The 23,560-nt window shown below is 41.1% G+C and overlaps 1 protein-coding gene across 3 annotated transcripts in view; it reads right to left on the minus strand.

Annotated features, from left to right (window-relative positions):
* LOC115157526 (insulin receptor) overlaps positions 1-23,294 on the minus strand; it is a 155,017-nt gene extending 131,723 nt beyond the window's left edge. For all 3 annotated transcript variants that reach the window (XM_029705867.1, XM_029705866.1, XM_029705865.1), the window contains exon 1: positions 22,077-23,294. In XM_029705867.1, coding sequence (XP_029561727.1) covers positions 22,077-22,161 — 85 coding nt within the window. In that variant the 5' untranslated portion in view covers positions 22,162-23,294. The remainder of the gene's footprint in view (positions 1-22,076) is intronic.
* Between the last annotated feature and the right edge of the window lie 266 nt (positions 23,295-23,560).

Raw genomic sequence — 23,560 nt, forward strand, 5'->3', positions numbered from 1 at the left:
CTACTGTAGGGCTGCATCACAACTCCACTGCCACAGACCGCAAGGCTATTCAGAGGGTGATGCATGTAGACGTACGCACCAATGGCTGCACACTGCCTGCCCTACAGGACATATACAACACAGGTGTCGCAGGAAGGCCACGAAGATTATCAGGGAACAAAGCCACGCCCTGTTCTCCCCATTTCAGATATCTCAGACGCAGGCAGTAGAGGAGCATCATTGCAAAAACTGGTTGGCCAATAGAGAGACTGGCCAATCATTCCTACCCTTAGACCATCAGGCTGCTGAATAGCCACCGCGACCTGCTGCCCCATCCCCATGCTACTACCCCACAACCACTCAACGGTCCCTTACCTGCTGCCCCATCCCTATGCTGCTCCCCCACACCCACTCAACGGTCCCTTACCTGCTGCCCCATCCCTATGCTGCTCCCCCACACCCACTCAACGGTCCCTTACCTGCTGCCCCATCCCCATGCTACTACCCCACACCCACTCAACGGTCCCTTACCTGCTGCCCCATCCCCATGCTACTACCCCACACCCACTCAACGGTCCCTTACCTGCTGCCCCATCCCCATGCTACTACCCCACACCCACTCAACGGTCCCTTACCTGCTGCCCCATCCCCATGCTGCTCCCCCACACCCACTCAACGGTCCCTTACCTGCTGCCCCATCCCCATGCTACTACCCCACACCCACTCAACGGTCCCTTACCTTACCTGCTGCTCACCTTATGCATGCTCAGCCCTCTCCTGTACTCCCTGTTCACCCACGACTGCGTGGCCATGCACGCCTCCAACTCTATCATCAAGTTTGCAGACGACACTACAGTGGTAGGCTTGATTACCAACAACGACGAGACGGCCTACAGGGAGGAGGTGAGGGCCCTCGGAGTGTGGTGTCAGGAAAATAACCTCACACTCAATGTCAACAAAAGAAAGGAGATGATCGTGGACTTCAGGAAACAGCAGTGGGAGCTGCCCCCTATCCACATCGACGGGACAGTAGTGGAGAGGGCAGAAAGTTAAGTTCCTGGGCGTACACATCACGGACAAACTGAAATGGTCCACCCACACAGACAGCGTGGTGAAGAAGGAGCAGCAGCACCTCTTCAACCTCAGGAAGCTGAAGAAATATGGCTTGTCACCAAACACACTTACAAACTTTTACAGATGCACAATCAAGAGCATCCTGTCGGGCTGCATCACCGCCTGGTACGGCAACAGCTCCGCCCACAACCATAAGGCTCTCCAGAGGGTAGTGAGGTCTGCACAACGCATCACCAGGGGCAAACTACCTGCCCTGCAGGACACCTACCCCACCCGTTGTCACAGGAAGGCCAAAAAAATCATCACGGACAACAACCACCCGAGCCACTGCCTGTTCACCCCACTATCATCCAGAAGGCGAGGTCAGTACAGGTGCATCAAAGCTGGGACCGAGAGACTGAAAAACAGCTTCTATCTCAAGGCCATCAGACTGTTAAACAGCCATGGCTAACTCAGAGAGGCTGCTGCCAACATACTGACTCAAATCTCTAGCCACTTGAAAAATTAAAAATTTGATGTAATAAATGTATCACTAGCCACTTTAAACAATGCCACTTTATATAATGTTTACATACATATGAGATGAGTAATGTAGGGTATCTACTGTACTCTATACCATCTACTGCAGCTTACCTATGCCGTTCGGCCATCGCTCATCCATATATTTATATGTACATTCTTATTCATTCCTTTACACTTGTGTGTATAAGGTAGTTGTGAAATTGTTAGATTACTTGTTAGATATTACTGCATGGTCGGAACTAGAAGCACAAGCATTCCGCTACACTCGCATTAACATCTGCTAACCATGTGTATGTGACCAATAAAATTTGATGGTGTTTATACTTGCGTACTATTGTTTGTACAGATGAACGTGGTACCTTCAGGCGTTTGGAAATTGCTCCCAAGGATGAACCAGACTTGTGGAGGTCAACAATTTTCATTCTGAGGTCTTGGCTGATTTCTTTTGATTTTCCATTGATGTCAAGCAGAGGCACTGAGTTTGAACATAGGCCTTGAAATACATCCACAGGTACACCTCCAATTGACTCAAATGATGTCAATTAGCCTATCAGAAGCTTCTAAAGCCATGACATTTTCTAGAATGTTCCAAGCTGTTTAAGGCACAGTCAACTTAACGTATGTAAACTTCTGACCCACTGGGATTGTGATACAGTGAATTATAAGTGATAATAAATAATAATAATAAATCTGTCTGTAAACAATTGTTGGATTAATTACTTGTGTCATGTACAAAGTAGATGTCCTAACCGACTTGCCAAAACAATAGTTTGCCAACTAGAAATTTGTGGAGTGGTTGAAAAACTAGTTTTATTGACTCCAACCTAAGGGAATGTAAACTTCCGACTTACTCTGTACATAAACACACGTCTTACAGACCAGGTCTCTCTTGTTAAAGAGATTTAAATCTCAATGAGACTGTATAAATAATGGTTAAGTGAAAACAAAATGGTAAGTTACCACACAGTTTGAGGCCCTGGTCTGGCAGCAGAGTAGACATCAGCAGGCAGACAGACAGGCAGAGGGCCAGATGTGTGTGTGTGTGTGTGTGTGTGTGTGTGTGTCCTGCAGACGACAGACAGACGTAGTGGACAGCCTGCCTTAGCTCAGCATGGAATGTGCCCCAAATGCCACCCTATTCCCTACATAGTGCACTACTTTTGACCAGGGCACATATGACCCTGGTCAAAAGTAGTGCACTATATAGGGAATACTAGGGTGCAATTTGGGACTTATACATATTCTCCCTGGGCCTCCCTCTCCTACCCTATTGTGGCCTCAGGAAGAACAAACATGCAGCAACTATTGAAATAGTTATTTTCAAGGTTTCACTGGGTGACTGCTGCAGGTAGCCTGGTTGGTTTGTTGTTTTCCAACATTATACTGAACCAAAATATAAATGCAAGATGTAAAGTGTTGGTCCCATGTTCCATGAGCTGAAATAAAAAGATCCCAGTAATGTTCTATACACACAAAAAGCAGATTTTTCTCCAATTTTGTTAACATCCCTATTAGTGAGCATTTCTCCTTTGCCAAGATAACGCATCCACCTGACAGGTGTGCTATATCAAGAACCTGATTAAAGAGCATGATCATTACACAGGTGTACCTTGTGCTGGGGACAATAAAGGCAACTAAAATGTGCAGTTTTGTCACACAACACAATGCCATAGATGTCTCAAGCTGAGGGAGCGTGAAATTGACATGCTGACTAGAGGAATGTCCACCAGAGCTGTTGCCAAATAATTTAATGTTCATTTCTCTACCATAAGCCGCCTCCAGCGTCATTTTAGAGAATTTGGCAGTACGTTAAACCGGCCTCACAACCGCAGACCAGGTGTAACCATGCCAGCCCAGGACATCCACATACGACTGCTTCACCTGCGGGATTGTCTGACACCAGCCACACGGGCAGCTGATGAAATTGAGGAGTATTTCTGTCTGTAATAAATACTTTTTGTAGGGAAAAACTCCTTATGATTGGCCAGGCCTGGCTCCCCAGTGGGGATTGGCTAGGCCCCTGCCCAGTCATGTGAAATCCATAGATTAGTGCCTAATTTTTTATTTTACTGATTTCCTTATATGAACTTTAACTCAGAAAAATTTGCTGAAATTGATGCATGTTGGGTTTATATTTTTGTTCAGTATATATTGCTGGAGCCATGGTCAGGGAGGCACTGATGGAGCAGACGACAATGTAATCAATGCCAATAATAGTTGGGTTGTACAACCACTCATCAATAATAAATAACAGATTTCAGACTTCAGTACAGTAAGGCCATTCAGAAAGATTACTGCATAGCTTAAAAAAAAAAGATTAAAAAAAAGGATTAGTGGTATTTAACCAGTCTGAGAAACTGTCTATGATGCTCTAAAATTATTCTAAAAATATCTAAAACTTTATTATAATGTACTAGACAGCGATTGGTGAATAATTGCTGAAGCTTTTAACTGTGCCACTAGGGAATGTGTTTGAAAAGCTTGCTGGTTTGCTCAGGCAAAGACTAGCATCCTAATCATTATTTCATCTGCAGGCACACACAGCAAGTGGAAATAGATAGAAGATGGTACTTTTCCATTCTAGATTGACCCCATCCCCTAGGAAATGTGCCAAATAGCCTGAAGCGGGGTTATGGCCAATTCCAATAAACTCAAGGAAGTATACTGAAATACTAAAATCCTCATAGATGACACTTCGCAATTCTAGAATTGGAATGTCAATGAATCTCCTGAGTTCTAGATTGACCCCAACTCTGCAGTGAAAAGTCTAGCTTCTCTAGCTCCTCTAGACAGATGATACTTCAGTCATTCCCAAATACACCAGCTACATTCACTTCCACATAAAACAAAACAGCAGCTCACAGCTTTTATTTATTGGTGGCATTCATACTGGGGGTAGATTAAAACAGGTTTTTATTTATCAGTGCTATCATACTGGAGGAAGATGGCAGAGGTGTTAAGTCAGGTTTCCTTAATGTTGCTAAAGTTATCCCGTAAAAGTTGATTTTGGGCCCGGTACTTTTAAATGATCTATATGATCAATAATGGTTTGAATGTAAGAAATTGTAACTGACACTTTTATACAGACGATACTGTAGTGTATTCTGTTGCCAAGGCTCTTTCATAAGGACGATACTATAGTGTATTACTAAAGTACTCAGACCCCTTGACTTTCTCCCCATTTTGTTACGTTATAGCCTCATTCTAAAATGGATTAAGCTGTTTTTTTCCCGCTCAATCTACACACAATACCCCATATTGAAGTAGTTTTTTTTGCACATTTATAATTTTAAAAATGAAAACTATTTACATAATTATTCAGACCCTTTACTCAGTACAATGTTGAAGCACCTTTGGCAGCTATTACGGCCTCGACTCTTGGGTATGACGCTACAAGCATGGCACACCTGTATTTGGGGAGTTTCTCCCATTCTTCTCTGCAGATCCTCTCAAGATTTATCAGGATGAATGCACAGCTATTTTACTGCACAGCTATTTTCAGGTCTCAACAGAGATGTCAGATCGGATTCAATCCGGGCTCGGGCTCTGGCTGGGCCACTCAAGGACATTCAGAGACTTGTACCAAAGCCACTCCTGCGTCGTGTTTAGGGACATTGTCCTGTTGGAAGGTGAACCTTGCCCCAGTCTGAGGTCCTGAGCACTCTGGAGCAGGTTTTCATCAAGGATCTCTGTCTCTGGCCCCCCTACCTCTGAGGAAGCACAGTTCCCGCTCAGCCCAGTCAAAACTGTTCGCTGCTCTGGCACCCCTATGGTGGAACAAGCTCCCTCACGACGCCAGGACAGCGGAGTCAATCACCACCTTCCGGAGACACCTGAAACCCCACCTCTTTAAGAAATACCTAGGATAGGATAAAGTAATCCTTCTAACCCCCCCCCCCTCCCCCCCCAAAAAAAGATATAGATGTACTATTGTAAAGTGGTTGTTCCACTGGATATCATAAGGTGAATGCACCAATTTGTAAGTCGCTCTGGATAAGAGCGTCTGCTAAATGACTTAAATGTAAAATGTAAATTTACTTTGCTCTGTTCATCTTTGCCTCGATCCTGACGAGTCTCCCAGTCCCTGCCGCTGAAAAATATCCCCACAGCATGATGCTGCCACCACCATGCTGCACTGTAGGGATGGTGCCAGGTTTCCTCCAGACGTGACGCTTGGCATTAAGGCCAAAGTGTTCAATCTTGGTTTCATCAGACCAGAAAATCTTGTTTCTCATGGTTTGAGAGCCTTTAGGGTCCTTTTGGTAAACTCCAAGTGAGCTGTCATGCGCCTTTTACTGAGGAGTGGCTTCCATCTTGCCACTATCATAAAGGCCTAATTGGTGGAGTGCTGCAGAGATGGTTGTCCTTCTGGAAGGTTCTCCCATCTCCACAGAGGAACTCTAGAGCTCCGTCATCGGATTATTGGTCACCTCCCTGACCAAGGCCCTTCTCCCCCGATTGCTCACATTGGCCGGATCACAATTCCAGTGGGTCAGAAGTTTACATACACTAAGTTGACTGTGCCTTTAAACAGCTTGGAAAATTACAGAAAATTGTGTTATAGCTTTAGAAGCTTCTGATAGGCTAATTGACATAATTTGAGTCAATTGAAGGTGTGCCTGTGGATGTATTTCAAGGCCTACCTTCAAACTCAGTGCCTCTTTGCTTGACATCATGGGAAAATCTAAAGAAATAAGCCAAGACCTCAGAAAAATTATTGTAGACCTCCACAAGTCTGGTTCATCCTTGGGAGCAATTTCCAAACGCCTGAAGGTACCACGTTCATCTGTACAAACAATAGTACGCAAGTATAAACACCATGGGACAACGCAGCCATCATACCACTCAGGAAGGAGATGCGTTCTGTCTCCTAGAGATGAACGTACTTTGGTGCGAAAAGTGCAAATCAATCCCAGAACAACAGCAAAGGACCTTGTGAAGATGCTGGAGGAAACAGTTACAAAAGTATCTATATTCACAGTAAAAGGAGTCCGATATTGACAACCTGAAAGGCCGCTCAGCAAGGTAGAAGTCACTGCTCCAAAACCGCCTTAAAAAAGACAGACTACGGTTCGCACACGGGGACAAAGATCGTACTTTTTGGAGAAATGTCCTCTGGTCTGATGAAACAAAAATAGAACTGTTTGGCCATAATGACCATCATTATGTTTGGAGGAAAAAGGGGGAGGCTTGCAAGCTGAAGAACACCATCCCAACCGTGAAGCACGGGGGTGGCAGCATCATGTTGTGGGGGTGCTTTGCTGCAGGAGGGACTGGTGCACTTCACAAAATAGATGGCATCATGAGGTAGGGAAAGTATGTGGATATATTGAAGCAACATCAAGACATCAGTCAGGAAGTTAAAGCTTGGTCGCAAATGGGTCTTCAAATGGATAATGACCCCAAGCATACTTCCAAAGTTGTGGCAAAATGGCTTAAGGACAACAAAGTCAAGGTATTAGAGTGGCCATCACAAAGCCCTGACCTCAATCCTATAGAACATTTGTGGGCAGAATTGAAAAAGGGTGTGCAAGCAAGGAGGCCTACAAACCTGACTCAGTTACACCAGCTCTGTCAGGAGGAATGGGCAAAAATTCACCCAACTTATTGTGGGAAGATAGTGGAAGGCTCCCCGAAACGTTTGACCCAAGTTAAACAATTTAAAAGGCAATGCTACCAAATACTAATTGAGTGTATATAAACTTCTGACCCACTGGGAATGTGATGAAAGAAATAAAAATATACTACTATTATTCTGACATTTCACATTCTTAAAATAAAGTGGGGATCCTAACTGACCTAAGACAGGGAATTTTTACCACGATTAAATGTCAGGAATTGTGAAAAACTCAGTTTAAATGTATTTGGCTAAGGTGTATGTAAACTTCTGACTTTAACTGTACCATTCCCCAGATCTGTGCCACAACACAATCCTGTCTAAGAGCTTTACGGACAATTCCTTCAACCTAATTTACCACAGACTCCAATCAAGTTGTAGAAACATCAAGGATGATCAATGTAAACAGGATGCACCTGAGCTCAATTTCAAGTCTCATAGCAAATTTAGTTACGTAAATATATATATATATTTTTTTATAATACATTTGTCAACATTTCTAAAAGCCTGTTTTCGCTTTGTCATTATGGGGTAGTGTGTAGAAAAAAGGCTAACTTAAAATGTGGAAAAAGTCAAGGGGTCTGAATACTTTCTGAATGCACTGTACAGTGAGGGAAAAAAGTATTTGATCCCCTGCTGATTTTGTACGTTTGCCCACTGACAAAGAAATGATCAGTCTATAATTTTAATGGTAGGTTTATTTGAACAGTGAGAGACAGAATAACATAAAAATCCAGAAAAACGCATGTCAAAAGTGTTATAAATTGATTTGCATTTTAATGAGGGAAATAAGTATTTGACCCCTCTGCAAAACATGACTTAGTACTTGGTGGCAAAACCCTTGTTGGCAATCTGAGGTCAGACATTTCTTGTAGTAGGCCACCAGGTTTGCACACATCTCAGGAGGGATTTTGTCCCACTCCTCTTTGCAGATCTTCTCCAAGTCATTAAGGTTTCGAGGCTGATGTTTGTCAACTCGAACCTTCAGCTCCCTCCATAGATTTTCTATGGGATTAAGGTCTGGAGACTGGCTAGGCCACTCCAGGACCTTAATGTGCTTCTTCTTGAGCCACTCCTTTGTTGCCTTGGCTGTGTGTTTTGGGTCATTGTCATGCTGGAATACCCATCCACGACCCATTTTCAATGCCCTGGCTGAGGGAAGGAGGTTCTCACCCAAGATTTGACGGTACATGGCCACGTCCATCGTCCCTTTGATGCAGTGAAGTTGTCCTGTCCCCTTAGCAGAAAAACACCCCCAAAGCATAATGTTTCCACCTCCATGTTTGACGGTGAGGATGGTCTTCTTGGGTCATAGGCAGCATTCTTCCTCCTCCAAACACGGCGAGTTGAGTTGATGCCAAAGAGCTCCATTTTGGTCTCATCTGACCACAACACTTTCACCCAGTTGTCCTCTGAATCATTCAGATGTTCATTGGCAAACTTCAGATGGGCACGTATATGTGCTTTCTTGAGCAGGGGGACCTTGCGGGCGCTGCAGGATTTCAGTCCTTCACGGTGTAGTGTGTTACCAATTGTTTTCTTGGTGACTATGGTCCCAGCTGTCTTGAGATCAATTGACAAGATCCTCCCGTGTAGTTCTGGGCTGATTCCTCACCGTTCTCATGATCACTGCAACTCCACGAGGTGAGATCTTGCATGGAGCCCCAGGCCGAGGGAGAATGACAGTTCTTTTGTGTTTCTTCCATTTGCGAATAATCGCACCAACTGTTGTCACCTTCTCACCAAGCTGCTTGGCGATGGTCTTGTAGCCCATTCCAGCCTTGTGTAGGTGTACAATCTTGTCCCTGACATCCTTGGAGAGCTCTTTGGTCTTGGCCATGGTGGAGAGTTTGGAATCTGATTGATTGATTGCTTCTGTGGACAGGTGTCTTTTATACAGGTAACAAACTGAGATTAGGAGCATTCCCTTTAAGAGTGTGCTCCTAATCTCAGCTCGTTACCTGTATAAAAAGACACCTGGGAGCCAGAAATCTTTCTGATTGAGAGGGGGTCAAATACTTATTTCCCTCATTAAAATGCAAATCAATTTATAACATTTTTGACATGCAGTTTTATGGATTTCTTTGTTATTCTGTCTCACTGTTCAAATAAACCTACCATTAAAATTATAGACTGATCATTTCTTTGTCAGTGGGCAAACGTACAAAATCAGCAGGGGATCAAATACTTGTGTATATACAGTGAGGGAAAAAAGTAAGTGGACACCCCTTCAAATGAGTGGATTAGGCTATTTTGACCACACCCGTTGCTGACAGGTATATAAAATTGAGCACACAGCCATGCAATCTCCATAGACAAACATTGACAGTAGAAAGGCCTTATTGAAGAGCTCAGTGACTTTCAATGTGACACCGTAATAGCATGCCACCTTTCAACTGAGTTCGTGAAATTCCTGCCCTGCTAGAGCTGTCCCGGTCAACTGTAAGTGCTGTTATTGTGAAGTGGAAAAGTCTAGGAGCAACAACGGCTCAGTCACGAAGTGGTAGGCCACACAATCTCACAGAACGGGACTGCCAAGGGCTGAAGCGCATGAAAATCGTCTGTCCTCGATTGCAACACTCATTACCAACTTCCAACTGCCTCTGGAAGCAACGCCAGCACAAGAACTGTTCATCGGGAGCTTCATGAAATGGGTTTCCATGGCCGAGCAGCCGCACACAAGCATAAGATCACCATGTGCAATGCCAAGCGTCGGCTGGAGTGGTGTAAAGCTCGCCGCCATTGTACTGTGGAGCAGTGGAAACGCGTTCTCCGAAGTGATGAATCACGCTTCACCATCTGGCAGTCCGATGGACGAATCTGGGTTTGTCGGATGCCGCGACAACGCTACCTGTCCCAATGCATGTGATAGATAAGAGGGTTCCAAACCCCTCTGCCAATGAACTAATTTACCACCTGGTGATGTCACAATGAACGGCCAAAACAGGTTGTAATTTCAGGCGGCCTTTTTAAAACATTTCTTATACTAAAAGGGAATTATCCAAATATTCACAATTTCACAGCATTATTTCAACCTCAGTGTGGAAACATATATAAATCATGTTTTTGACAGCACTTGTCATTTTTAGAAATCAACCATTTTTAAAAACCTGTTTTTGCTTTATCATTATGGGGTAATGTGTGTAGATTGATGACGGGGAAAAAAACTACGTAATCAATTTAGAATAAGGCTGTAATGTAACAAAAATGTGGAAAAAGTCAAGGGGTCTGAATACTTTCCGAATGCACTCTGTATCAATATCTTTAATAATGCCATACAAGAATCATAACATTAGCTTTCATAACCTTCAATCTGTTCATTTTGGACCAGAATGAGGATCACTACCCATTGTTTCTGCTGATTCAACATCTCCATCGAGTGTTTTCATAATTCGCCAAAAAGTATTAGTAGCCTTCCAGTATGCAAATTTGGGAGCCAAATGAACCGCTCTCTCACCGATGCCATTCGGTTCAGTTCACCTAAAAGATCTGTACAAAAACAGTTGTTAGTTCGAACAACTCATCACTAGGCTACACTGACGTATCACTTTAGCGTTCACTGGCAAGTCTTGACACGGGCTTCGAATTAGAGCCGGGAGAAAACCATTAGCATAATATATTTTATTAATGGCAAAAAATAATATTAAACACGAAGCAGAACAAACTGTTTAGTCCAGCAGTATGTAAAATATGTGCTACAGCTTCGAAAAGAAATGTTCCCTAAAGAAGTTAAATCCGCTTTGTGTTTTGTTTCCTTATTACGATAATAATAAGTATCGTCCCAGCCCTACTTTGAATCCTAACAAAATACTAACAATATATTTTTACTTGTCCCGATGCAAAATATATAACTACTTTTTATGATTTATGAATAGCCACGGGATATAGGAGACGTTATTCAGTCAGTGTGACACCTTTAATAAAACTAGTCAACACAAGCTGTTCGGTCGTCAATCAAAGACCAGTGGCTGTTTAGGCCAATGAAACACGTGAAAGAAAATAAATGAAAGGGCCACAAAACAATAACTAAGTGGATTTTAACTCATCGTTACCACTTCCATTACATGGGACGTGTACATTCACTCACAAGAGACTATTAGGAAGCATCATGCTCTCCTTCCTCCGGGAAAATAAATTAGATTGCAGAAAAAAATAACAGCGGTACCAAAAATATATATAGAATTATCGGGGGCATCTTCCCTGTCATGGCTGGCTTTGTGACTGACAGGCACCCGTCTTATCAACGGATCACTAGAAGAAGCATATAGTTCATTCTAGCGGGAGAACGCTATACAAACCTCTCTGACTAGTGAATTGAAAACTTTTAAAAGAAAATAAGCCTGCGCTTATGGAATGATGTCCTGCGGGCTGCGGTGTTACCTGCTAGACCAGCTTGAGGCACACTTCTGGGATAGATTGATACTGTCTGGTATAAAAACCTGACCATTTCAGATGATGTAATTGGTGGCCTGAGGTGAACTATTGTATGTTGGTTGGCAGACTGGGAAAACAATGGATGCTGCACAAACATAGCAGGCAGAAATGGAATGCAAGACATTCTATCATGTGGAACGAGGGTGAGACTTGTGCATACAGATCTGACAACAGAATATAATGCTTAATCTATGCCCATACTCAATCCTTCAGTATGTAAAAGAATGGGGTGATGTACATGTATGATGTAAGAAGTAAATGTACATTTAATTTTTTTTATTAAAAGATTTGTTTCATTTAGCCTTTTGATCAGCCAGAATGGCCCATTTTGATCAAGGTAGTTGGTTAAAACTAGAAAGCCATTTTACAAGTCCTTCATAACATAGCCTACAGAGAGACAGTACAGTGGCTTGGTCCAGCCAAGGCATTGGTCAGTCAATGTTATGAAACACTTTCAGTGAGGCCCAAGTTTCTTTCGTCTGCCTCCCTCTCTATCGGAGGTTCACTGTCAAGTTGGAGAGGAGCGAGAAGGGGGCCAGCCAGAGCCAGCAGCCGAGCAATTACACAACTTGTTTATGAATTATGTCTCAGTCGGAACAGAATCTAGCACAAACTGGTCTGATGACATTACCCAATCGCAACCCTCCTCTTTTCAGTTTTTAATTTAAGGTAGCTTCACGTTATTATTTGTTTGTTTTCTTCAACTCTCTGCTGGTCACATAAGCCAAAACCAGAAACCACACAGTGCTTCGTTAGCATTCGAAACAAGCACAGAGGTGTTAGTCAAGCTGTTTAAGAGGGTTAACTTCCAGGTGTAGCCTACATACATAAATAGTGCATAAAAGGTGGTGAAAGAGTAGGCCGAGGCCTATTTCATCTCATAGTAGCCCAAGCCTACAGAAGTCTACACTAAGTCAAATAGTTAAAACATCACACGAGTGAGTCACCAAGTCCAGACAGAGCGAACAGAAACCTTCTATCCTTCTTGTGTTGGATGTGTTGATTGTGGCTATATAGGGTTGAGCAGCATCCCAAAAGGCACCCTATTCCCTATAAATCGCACTACTTTCGACCATAGCCGTTTAGGCCATAGTCAAAAGTAGCGATGACATATGACATTCTTGGCCGATACCGATATCCAATATTTAAAATTTTAGAGGCCTTTTAACTATTTAACTGTACTAGAATGCTTAACACACACACACACGGATGCAGCGGTCTAAGGCACTGCATCTCTGTGCAAGAGGCGTCACTACAGTCCCTGGTTCGAATCCAGGCTGTATCACATCCGGCCGTGATTGTGAGTCCCATAGGGCGGCACACAATTTGCCCAGCGTCGTCCAGGCCATCATTGTAAATAAGAATTTGTTCTTAACTGACTTGCCTAGTTAAATAAAGGTAACACACACCACACTGCCCAAAAAGTTATTTTGTTGGCATTTACGTACCAGTAAAACATAATCAAAACCTATTTCTTTCACTTACTTGCTGTGCTGTTTCGTTATTCAGTCGTTTTATTCTCAACCAGGATTTCTATGGAATGCTGTTTGGGTCTTTGCGTGTCAAAAAAGATACAGTAGCACTGTCAAAGCTGTACAAAAAAAGTCTGCAAACAAGCAAACACTATTTGATGTGTCAAATAAGCTTGTTGACCAATCAGTACCTGAATATGACTGCACGTCACATAATTTAACGCGTTCATAAATTTTTTACGTAGTTATTACACTATCCCTCGTATTTCATATGTCACAATGATTCATCGATACGTATTAGAGGTCGACCGATTGTGATTTTTCAACACTGATACCGATTATTAGAGGACCCAAAAAAAAAAAGCCGATACCGATTAAATCGGCCGATTTTATATATATATATATATATATATATATATATATATATATATTTGTAATAATGACAATTACAACAATACTGAATGAACAATTATTTTAAACTTAACATAATACATCAATAAAATCTATTTAGTCTCAAATAAATAATGAAACCTGTTCAATTTGGTTTAAATAATGCAAAAACAAAGTCTTGGAGAAGAAAGTAAAAGTGCAATATGTGCCATGTAAAAAAGCAAACGTTTAAGTTCCTTGCTCAGAACATATGAAAGCTGGTGGTTCCTTTTAACATGAGTCTTCAATATTCCAAGGTAAGAAGTTTTAGGTTGTAGTTATTATAGGACTATTTCTCTCTATACCATTTGTATTTCATATACCTTTTACTATTGGATGTTCTAATAGGTACTTTAGTATTGCCAGCCTAATCACGGGAGTTGATAGGCTTGAAGTTATAAACAGCGCTGTGCTTGAAGCATTGCGAAGAGCTGCTGGCAAACACAGGAAAGTGCTGTTTGAATGAATGCTTACGAGCCTGCTGCTGCCTACCACTGCTCAGTCAGACTGCTCTATCAAATCATAGACTTAATTATAACATAATAACACAGAAATACGAGCCTTAGGTCATTAATATGGTCGAATCCGGAAACTATCATTTCGAAAACAAAACGTTTATTCTTTCAGTGAAATACGGAACCGTTCCGTATTTTATCTAACGGGTGGCATCTCTAAGTCTAAATATTGCTGTTACATTGCACAACTTTCAATGTTATGTCATAATTATGTACAATTCTGGCAAATTAATTACGGTCCTTGTTAGGAAGAAATGGTCTTCACACAGTTCACAACGAGCCAGGCGGTCCAAACTGCTGCATATACCCTGACTCTGCTTGCACAGAATGCAAGATAAGTGACAATTTCCCTAGTTAAAAGAAATTCATGTTAGCAGGCAATATTATCTAAATATGCAGGATTAAAAATATATACTTGTGTATTGATTTTAAGAAAGGCGTTGATGTTTATGTTTAGGTACACATTGGTACGACAGTGCTTTTTCGTGAATGCGCTTCTTAAATCACCCGTTTGGCGAAGTAGGATGTGATTCAATGAGAAATTAACATGCACTACATCAATTATACGCAACGCAGAACATGCTAGATAAACTAGTAATATCATCAACCATGTGTAGTTAACTAGTGATTATGTAAAGATTGATTGTTTTTTTATAAGATATGTTTAATGCTAGCTAGCACCTTGGCTCCTTGCTGCACTCGCATAACAAGTAGTCAGCCTGCCACACAGTCTCCTCGTGGAGTGCAATGTAATAGGCCATAATTGGTGTCCAAACATGCCGATTACTGATTGGTATGAAAACTTGAAATCGGCCCCAATTAAATCGGCCATTCCGATTAATCGGTCGACCTCTAATACGTATACTATGATGCTGGTAAAGTTGTCTCACGCACCTACAGTGCTGGTCATAAAAAAATAAAAGCTAGCTAGCTCATGGATGCAAACAATGTTCTTCCCCAAAAATATAGCAAAACGACGATCTGTTTCAGTTGCTATAAGACACTTCTTATTTGATTAATGGTGGTCAGACCCATCTATTGTGAAGCTAGCCACAATAAGGATGAGCCACAATAGTGGACTTTGCAGATAGCCTTTAAAATAAAAGAATGGCATAATTCTACTATTATTAATTTGCATCACTGTCAATGACATACTTTTATTTTGGAGGCAAAATGCAAATTCCACTATTGTGCATAATCCTTATTGTGGCTAGCTTCACAACACATAACCTGGTCCGGTTGAGCCTCACTAGCCAGATGAAGCTAGCTGGCTGCTTATAACATTAGCATTTGGCAACAGACGGATTTCACCTTTAAGTTGTCTCGCTTAAATTTTCTTACTTTTTCAAATGATTGCTCGACTTACTGACTGCTCGAGCCACACAGTAGACATTGTGGGCGTCATTAGGTCATGGGTCTTCCAAATGGACAATGACCCCAAGCATGCTTCCAAAGTTGTTGAAAAATGGCTTAAGGACAACAAAGTCCCATAGAAAATTTGTGGGCAGAACTCAAAAAGCGTGTGCGAGCATGGAGGCCTACAAACCTGACTCAGTTACACTAACTCTGTCAGGAGGAATGGGCCAAAATTCACCCAACTTATTGTGGGAAGCTTGTGGAAGGCTACCAGAAACGTTTGACCCAAGTTAAACAATTTAAAAGGCAATGCTACCAAAAACGAATTAAGTGTATATAAACTTCTGACCCACTGGGAATGTGATGAAAGAAATAAAAATATGAAATACATCATTCTCTCTACTATTACTCTGACATTTCGCATTCTTAAAATAAAGTGGTGATCCTAACTGACCTAACACAGGGTATTTTTACTAGGACTAAATGTCAGGAATTGTGAAAAACTGAGTTTAAATATATTTGGCTAAGGTTTTCGGAAACTTCCGACTTCAACTGTATGCACGGTAGCTTTGAAATCGTTTTTTAACATCAGCGTTAAACTAGACATCGGCATGATACCGATGTTGGCATGTTTAGCTACCGTAAATTCCGGACTATAAGCCGCAACTTTGAGGCTACTCAACTCCGACACCGAAGGAGATGGTTTCAGTGCACAGGAGGAGGAAGATAGTGACCAATGACTTTCTTGGTAGGCTACTGTTTACTGCTAATTTTTTATTTTTTGTTACAAGCGGTGTTTCGTTAAAGCCTATTTATTTTTGTTACAAGCAGTGTTTCGTTAAAGCCTATTTATTTTTGTTACAAGCCGTGTTTCGTTAAAGCCTGTGTAAAGTTCATTTGTTTCAATGTACCGGTAGGCACCTGTGGCTTATAGACATGTGCGGCTTATTTATGTTCAAAATAATATATATATTTTTTTTAATTCAGTGGGTGCGGCTTATATTCAGGTGCGCTTAATAGTCCGGAAATTACGATAATATCGGCCGATTCTGATATGTTCACCGATATATCGTGCATCCCTAGTCGAAAGTAGTGCACTACATAGGGACTAGGATGTCATAGGGCCCTGGTCAAAAGTAGTGCACTACATAGGGAATAGGGTGCCATTTGGAAAGCACACAGACCCACCACACCGAGATGCATTCATCTCCCAGACCAAAACACTAGTTCCTTCAAACAGACCTACAGCAAATCCTCACCACACTAAAGGGAAAGGGAGATACCTAGTCAGTTGTACAACAGAACGCATTGAAATGAAATGTGTCTTCCGCATTTAACCCAACCTCTCTGAATCAGAAGTACTAGATCTGTGGTTGAAGACTTGTCTGGATTTTAGCACATTGACATTTTCTATAAAAATTCACGTCTTAAGTTTTTACACTATTATTCTTATCTTTTTAACTATGGATGAAAATTGTTGAGCTAAGTGACGGCAGAAAAACAACACTTTTTAGGATAAAAGCAATGACAGATGGGGACTGAACAGAGGCCAATGTTTCCTCTACTATAGCAAAGCCAAGTGTGTCACAAGGATGGCTATATTTATTTCTCTATTTCTGAAGCCCTCCAAATAGACCGTTGACAAACAGCACCCAGAATGGTGTACTTTTTAACTTTAGCCTCTAAGTCTAACAGAAATGGTGTTTAAAACCACATTCATTCTAATGCCATTTGTTTTAACTGATTTAGTGAAACCAGATCTGATCGTCTCCAGTGCCACGATAAAACGGCATTATAGCCTAAAAATAGAGGGCACTTTCTTTTAATCTCTCCTTTTGCTTACCTACTTACTGCTGTTGGCAAGACAACAGCGAATGAAGTAAATCCATGTTTACCTCTTTTGTAAACAAAATGAGAGATTAATAAGAGAGTACCATGTCAAACCAGACACTTTTGAAATCAATGCAGTTTTATCCTGGCACCCAATCGTATTTCACTAAATTAAGAAATCTGATGCACATGTACAACAGCGAGTGAACAAAGACAGATTCAAATATTTTGTTTTGTCTAAAGGAATTATGTATAACAAACCAGGCATTTTCATTTGAGGTTTTTTTAACAGATGCACTTGGACAACATTATTTACGGCACTTAATCAGATCAGATAAACCAAAATAGTAAGTCGCTCTGGATAAGAGCGTCTGCTAAATGACTAAAATGTAAATGTAAAATGTAGTTCAAATGAACGGTCAGGATGGACATGTTCAGCTATCTTCTGTTGTTACTGAAAGTTTATAGAGTAACAACTTTAACCTGTCTGGGCTAGGGGGCAGTATTTTCACGGCCGGATGAAAAACGTACCCAATTTAAACAGGTTACTACTCTGGCCCAGAAACGAGAATATGCATATTATTAGTAGATTTGGATAGAAAACACTGAAGTTTCTAAAACTTTTTGAATGGTGTCTGTGAGTATAACAGAACTCATGGCTGGCAAAAACCTAAGAAAAATCCAAGCAGGAAGTGAAAAGTCTGTGAATTGTAGTTCTTCTTTTGATTCTCTATCGAAGCTACAGTGTCTGTGGGTGACGTTGAACTTCCTAAGGCTTCCATTGGCTGTCTAAAGCCTTCAGAAAGTGGTTTGAGCATTTTCCTGTCACTGGGCTATTGTCCGGTTGGAATATTATCGCAATTTTATGTAAAAAATACCATAAAGATTGATTTTAAACAGCGTTTGACATGCTTCTAAGTACGGTAATGGAACATTTTGACTTTTCGTGTCTCGCTCCGCGCTCGCCTTTGGATAAGTGATATGTACGCACGAACAAAACGGAGGTATTTGGACATAAATATGGATTATTTGGAACAAAAACAACATTTCTTGTGGAAGTAGCAGTCCTGGGAGAGCATTCTGACGAAGATCACCAAAGGTAATACAATATTTCTAATACTAATTCAGAGTTTAGGTTGCCCCGAATTTGGATGGTGTCTGAATAGCTCGCCGTGATGGCTGAGCTATGTACTCAGAATATTGAAAAATGTGCTTTCTCCGTAAAGCTATTTTAAAATCTGACACAGCGGTTGCAAAAAGGAGTAGTCGATCTATAATTCTTAAAATAATTGTGTATTTTGTCAACGTTTATGATGAGTATTTTTGTAAATTGATGTGCACATTCACCGGACGTTTTGGTGGGAATACATTTTCTGAATATCACGCGCCAATGTAAAAATGCTGTTTTTGGATATAAATATGAACATTATCGAATAAAACATACATGTATTGTGTAACAATGTCCTAGGAGTGTCATCTGATGAAGATCGTCAAAGGTTAGTGCTTCATTTCGCTGTGTTTTGGGTTTTATTGACACATGTCCTTGCTTGGAAAATGGCTGTGTGATTATTTTTGTCTATGTACTCTAACATAATCTAATGTTTTGCTTTCGCTGTAAAGCCTTTTTGAAATCGGACAATGTGGTTAGATTAACGAGAAGTTTAAATAGTCATACGTTTGAGAAATTGAAGTAATAGCATTTCTAAGGTATTTGAATATCGCGCCACGGGATTCCACTGGCTGTTGAGTAGGTGGGACGATTTCGTCCCACATACACTTCTCGTTAACCTCTCTAGGGTATGTGGGACGAAATCGTCCCACCTACTCAACAGCCAGTGGAATCCCGTGGCGCGATATTCAAATACCTTAGAAATGCTATTACTTCAATTTCTCAAACGTATGACTATTTAAACTTCTCGTTAACCTCTCTAGGGTATCTTTAAAATGGTGAAAAACAGTTGTATGTTTGAGAAAGTTGAATTATGACATTTTGTTGTTTTTGAATTTTCCGCCCTGATATTTCACTGGCTGTGTCCCGCAGGCGGGACGCTGGCATCCCACCTAGCCCATAGAAGTTAAGTAACAGAAGATATGTTACCACATCCATCCTTAGTCCTGACCATTCATTTTTGAACTCATTTGGTTTATCTAATCTGATCAGATTGAGTGCTGCAAAAATAATATGTACATGTGCATCTGATTTTGAGGTCGACCGATTAAATCGGAATGGCTGTTTAATTAGGGCCGATTTCAAGTTTTCATAATCGGAAATCGGTATTTTTGGACACCGATTTGGCCGTTGTTTTTTTTTTTACACCTTTATTTAACTAGGCAAGTCAGTTAAGAACACATTCTTATTTTCAATGATGGCCTAGGAACGGTGGGTTAACTGCCTTGTTCAGGGGCGGGAACGACAGATTTTTACCTTATTAGTCCAACGCTCTAACCACCTGCCTTACATTGCACTCCACGAGGAGCCTGCGTGGCAGGCTAACTACCTGTTACGCGAGGGCAGCAAGAAGCCAAGGTAAGTTGCTAGCTAGCATTAAACTTATAAAAAACAATCAATCTTCACATAATCACTAGTTAACTACACATGGTTGATGATATTACTAGTTTATCTAGCGTGTCCTGCGTTGCATATAATCGATGCCGTGCCTGTTCATTTCTCATCGAATCACAGCCTACTTCGCCAAACGGGTGATGATTTAGCACTGTCGTTGCACCTAACCATAAACATCAATGCCTTTCTTTAAAATCAATACACAAGTATATCTTTTTAAACCTGCATATTTAGTTAATATTGCCTGCTAATATGAATTTCTTATAATTCTGGAAATTGTGTCACTTCATGCAAGCAGTCAGGGTATATGCAGCAGTTTGGGCCGCCTGGCTCGTTGCGGACTAATTTGCCAGAATTTTACGTAATTATGACATAACATTGAAGGTTGTGCAATGTAACAGCAATATTTAGACTTAGGGATGCCACCCGTTAGATAAAATACGGAACGGTTCCGTATTTCACTGAAAGAATAATCGTTTTGTTTTCGAAATGATAGTTTCTGGATTCTACCATTTTAATGACCAAAGGCTCGTATTTCTGTGTTATTATGTTATAATTAAGTCTATGATTTGATAGAGCAGTCTTGACTGAGCGATGGTAGGCAGCAGCAGGCTCGTAAGCATTCATTCAAACACCACTTTTGTGCGTTTGCCAGCAGCTCTTCGCAATGCTTCAAGCATTGAGCTGTTTATGACTTCAAGCCTATCAACTCCCGAGATTAGGCTGGTGTAACTGATGTGAAATGGCTAGCTAGTTAGCGGGGTGCGCGCTAATAGCTTTTCAATCGGTGATGTCACTCGCTCTGAGACTTGGAGTAGTTGTTCCCCTTGCTCTGCAAGGGCCGCGGCTTTTGTGGAGCGATGGGTAACGATGCTTCGAGGGTGGCTGTTGTCGATGTGTTCCTGGTTCGAGCCCAGGTAGGGGCGAGGAGAGGGACGGAAGCTATACTGTTACACTGGCAATACTAAAGTGCCTATAAGAACATCCAATAGTCAAAGGTATATGAAATACAAATCGTATAGAGAGAAATAGTCCTATAATTCCTATAATAACTACAACCTAAAACTTCTTACATAGGAATATTGAAGACTCATGTTAAAAGGAACCACCAGCTTTCATATGTTCTCATGTTCTGAGCAAGGAACTTAAACATTAGCTTTCTTACATGGCACATATTGCACTTTTACTTTCTTCTCTAACACTTTGATTTGGCATTATTTTAACCAAATTTAACATGTTTCATTATTTATTTGAGGCTAAATTGATTTTAGTGATGTATTATATTAAAGTTAAAATAAGTGTCCATTCAGTATTGTTGTAATTGTCATTATTACAACAACAAAAAACAAACAAACAAAAATAATTTGGCTTTTTTTGGTCCTCCAATAATCGATATCGGTATTGAAAAATCATAAAATCGGTCGACCTCTAATCTGATTGAGCGTCAGGATAAACCTACATTGATTACAAAGTATATGGTGTGACAAAGTGCTTGCTTTTAAATCTCTGGTTTTGTTTACCCACTTACTGCTGTTGGCAAGACAACAGTGAATGACTTGAAACACATTCTTCATCTCTAAACCACAGTGAGGTAGATGGGTAGGGTATTTTTTTTATCAGCATGAGTAAAACACAGCAGGTGATTCCAGTTAATATCATACAATTTTACAAGATATTTACTTTACATTGTATACTTGGCATGGCTTATAGTCCATGTTCTGACCTTAGAAAACACCACAACTGTAAACCATGTTTAATTCTATTAAATTGATTTTAAAACAGGCCTTCTAAATTATTCAGGCTGTGTTCTTCGATACTTAAACAATCATGCAAATATTGCCAGCATTAAAGCCACATTCTAGTTGTCATGGCTGTAATTACTCACCGCCTTGACATGGCAATCAATCAACATAGGTGCTACTTGTCCTCCTAATCAATTAATGACGTACATTGTGTTTTGAATCTTTACTTGATATCCAAGCAAACGTATAGGATATACTTGTACATTTGCATGTTGGCAAACGCATTTTGATCAAATTAGGTGGCTAATGGGCAAAAACAAATATGCAAACCAGAAAAAAACAAAATTGACCTTCGTCCTTCCAAATCTCCAGTAACTAAATGGCTTGACTTTCTGTCATCATAGCCGATCTTGTTAAATCAGAGCCTTCCAAAACCGGACACTCAAATACACAATATCAACAATTATGTCAAATTAGGAACAATATAATGCTCGTACACACACATCTCCAACAGATAAGATGATAAATTAGCTAACTACTTACTTTCTGTACTTTCTCCATTCGTTTGCTGACAATTCCATATGTAGACAGCAGTCACAAAAAACACAAGGAAAGTCCGCGGACACATATTGACTCAACTCTCGTCAATATCCGACCGACAAACTGTCTGGGGAAGAATACGAGTCAACTCGATTAAAATTAGCTGGCAAGGTGTAGCTGTCGTTTGGTTTTGTTAGTTAAACCACAGGTAAACAAAAATAAACGGTCATCCCGGAAAAATGGGCGGAGGGTCCAACGTGTTCACTACTAGCTAACTTAGCGAGCTAACTCACTGGTTAGCTTCAGCTAGTTAACTGCACAGGGATATTTCAAAATCACCACAAACAAACGCAACCGTGAGAATCATTGTGGCTAAACAAAGGAAAAGTCTCACTTTGCAATAAATTGCATCGCATTTCGTCTTCTTTTTCAAGTGTTCTCGATACAATCCGCAGTGTCCAGCGTCGCAGAGAAGGGGGAGTAACGTTAGCTAGCTGCTAGCTAGTTACCGTTAGCTGAATGGGCAGGAGGCCACAAAGTTTGTGCGATTAGAAAGGATATCAACTCTCAATTGAATTACGCTTCCGGTAACACTCGCTATGGATTTTACTATGTATCTAGCTACTAAGTAAATTGCCTATTCCCGTGTATTAAAAGAAAACCTAAACCGCAGTTTGTAAAGTGCAGCACAGTCCCGAATTGTGTAGCTTCGCTTTTGACAACTTCAGGTTCATGCAAGGCAACGCGTGGCGTACAGTAGTAAACGAAACCCACGGGTTACTACTCAATGGCTGCTGTCTTTCACAAACATGTCTTCTTGAATAAACGCAATATACTAACGATTACTATGTCGTTTACAACTTCAAGTAATATAAACTAATCTGAACCGTGTATGGGAGAGGAGAGAAAGAAAGAAAAAAGAAATCAAACCGCAAACTCGATTCAGTCAACACTGAGATTTCCACTCAACTGTCAGTCATCGCTGTTGCTCGTTCGTTTGTCAGTTGCTATTTTTCTTCATAATAACAGCGTTTCGGTGATTTAACCTGATGGATATCTCCTTCCAAAATGACCACACGGTTATTGCACAACGAGAACAACAAAATATAATGTCTATATTTTACTCTTCGACAGAGGTAGGCCTAAATTGTTGAGTCCCTTAAGATCCCCTTCTCTGTGCCTCTCCTTCGCCAGTAGTAAACAGAACCTGTAAATGAGCCAGATGGGGCGAAGGGGAAATACGGACTGGAGTATATTGGATTAAGCAGTTAGACTAGAGATAGGTCTACTGTAACAATCTACACTGCGTCCCCCCTTTGCTGTTATAACAGCCTCCACTCTTCTGGGGAGGCTTTCCACTAGATGTTGGAACATTGCTGAGGGGACTTGCTTCCATTCATCCACAAGAGCATTTAGTAAGGTCGGGCACTGATGTTTGGCGATTACGCCTGGCTCGGAGTCTGCGTGCCAATTCATCCCAAAGGTGT

This window comes from Salmo trutta, chromosome 21, assembly GCF_901001165.1.
Source record: "Salmo trutta chromosome 21, fSalTru1.1, whole genome shotgun sequence".
NCBI classification, from domain to species: Eukaryota; Metazoa; Chordata; class Actinopteri; order Salmoniformes; family Salmonidae; genus Salmo; species Salmo trutta.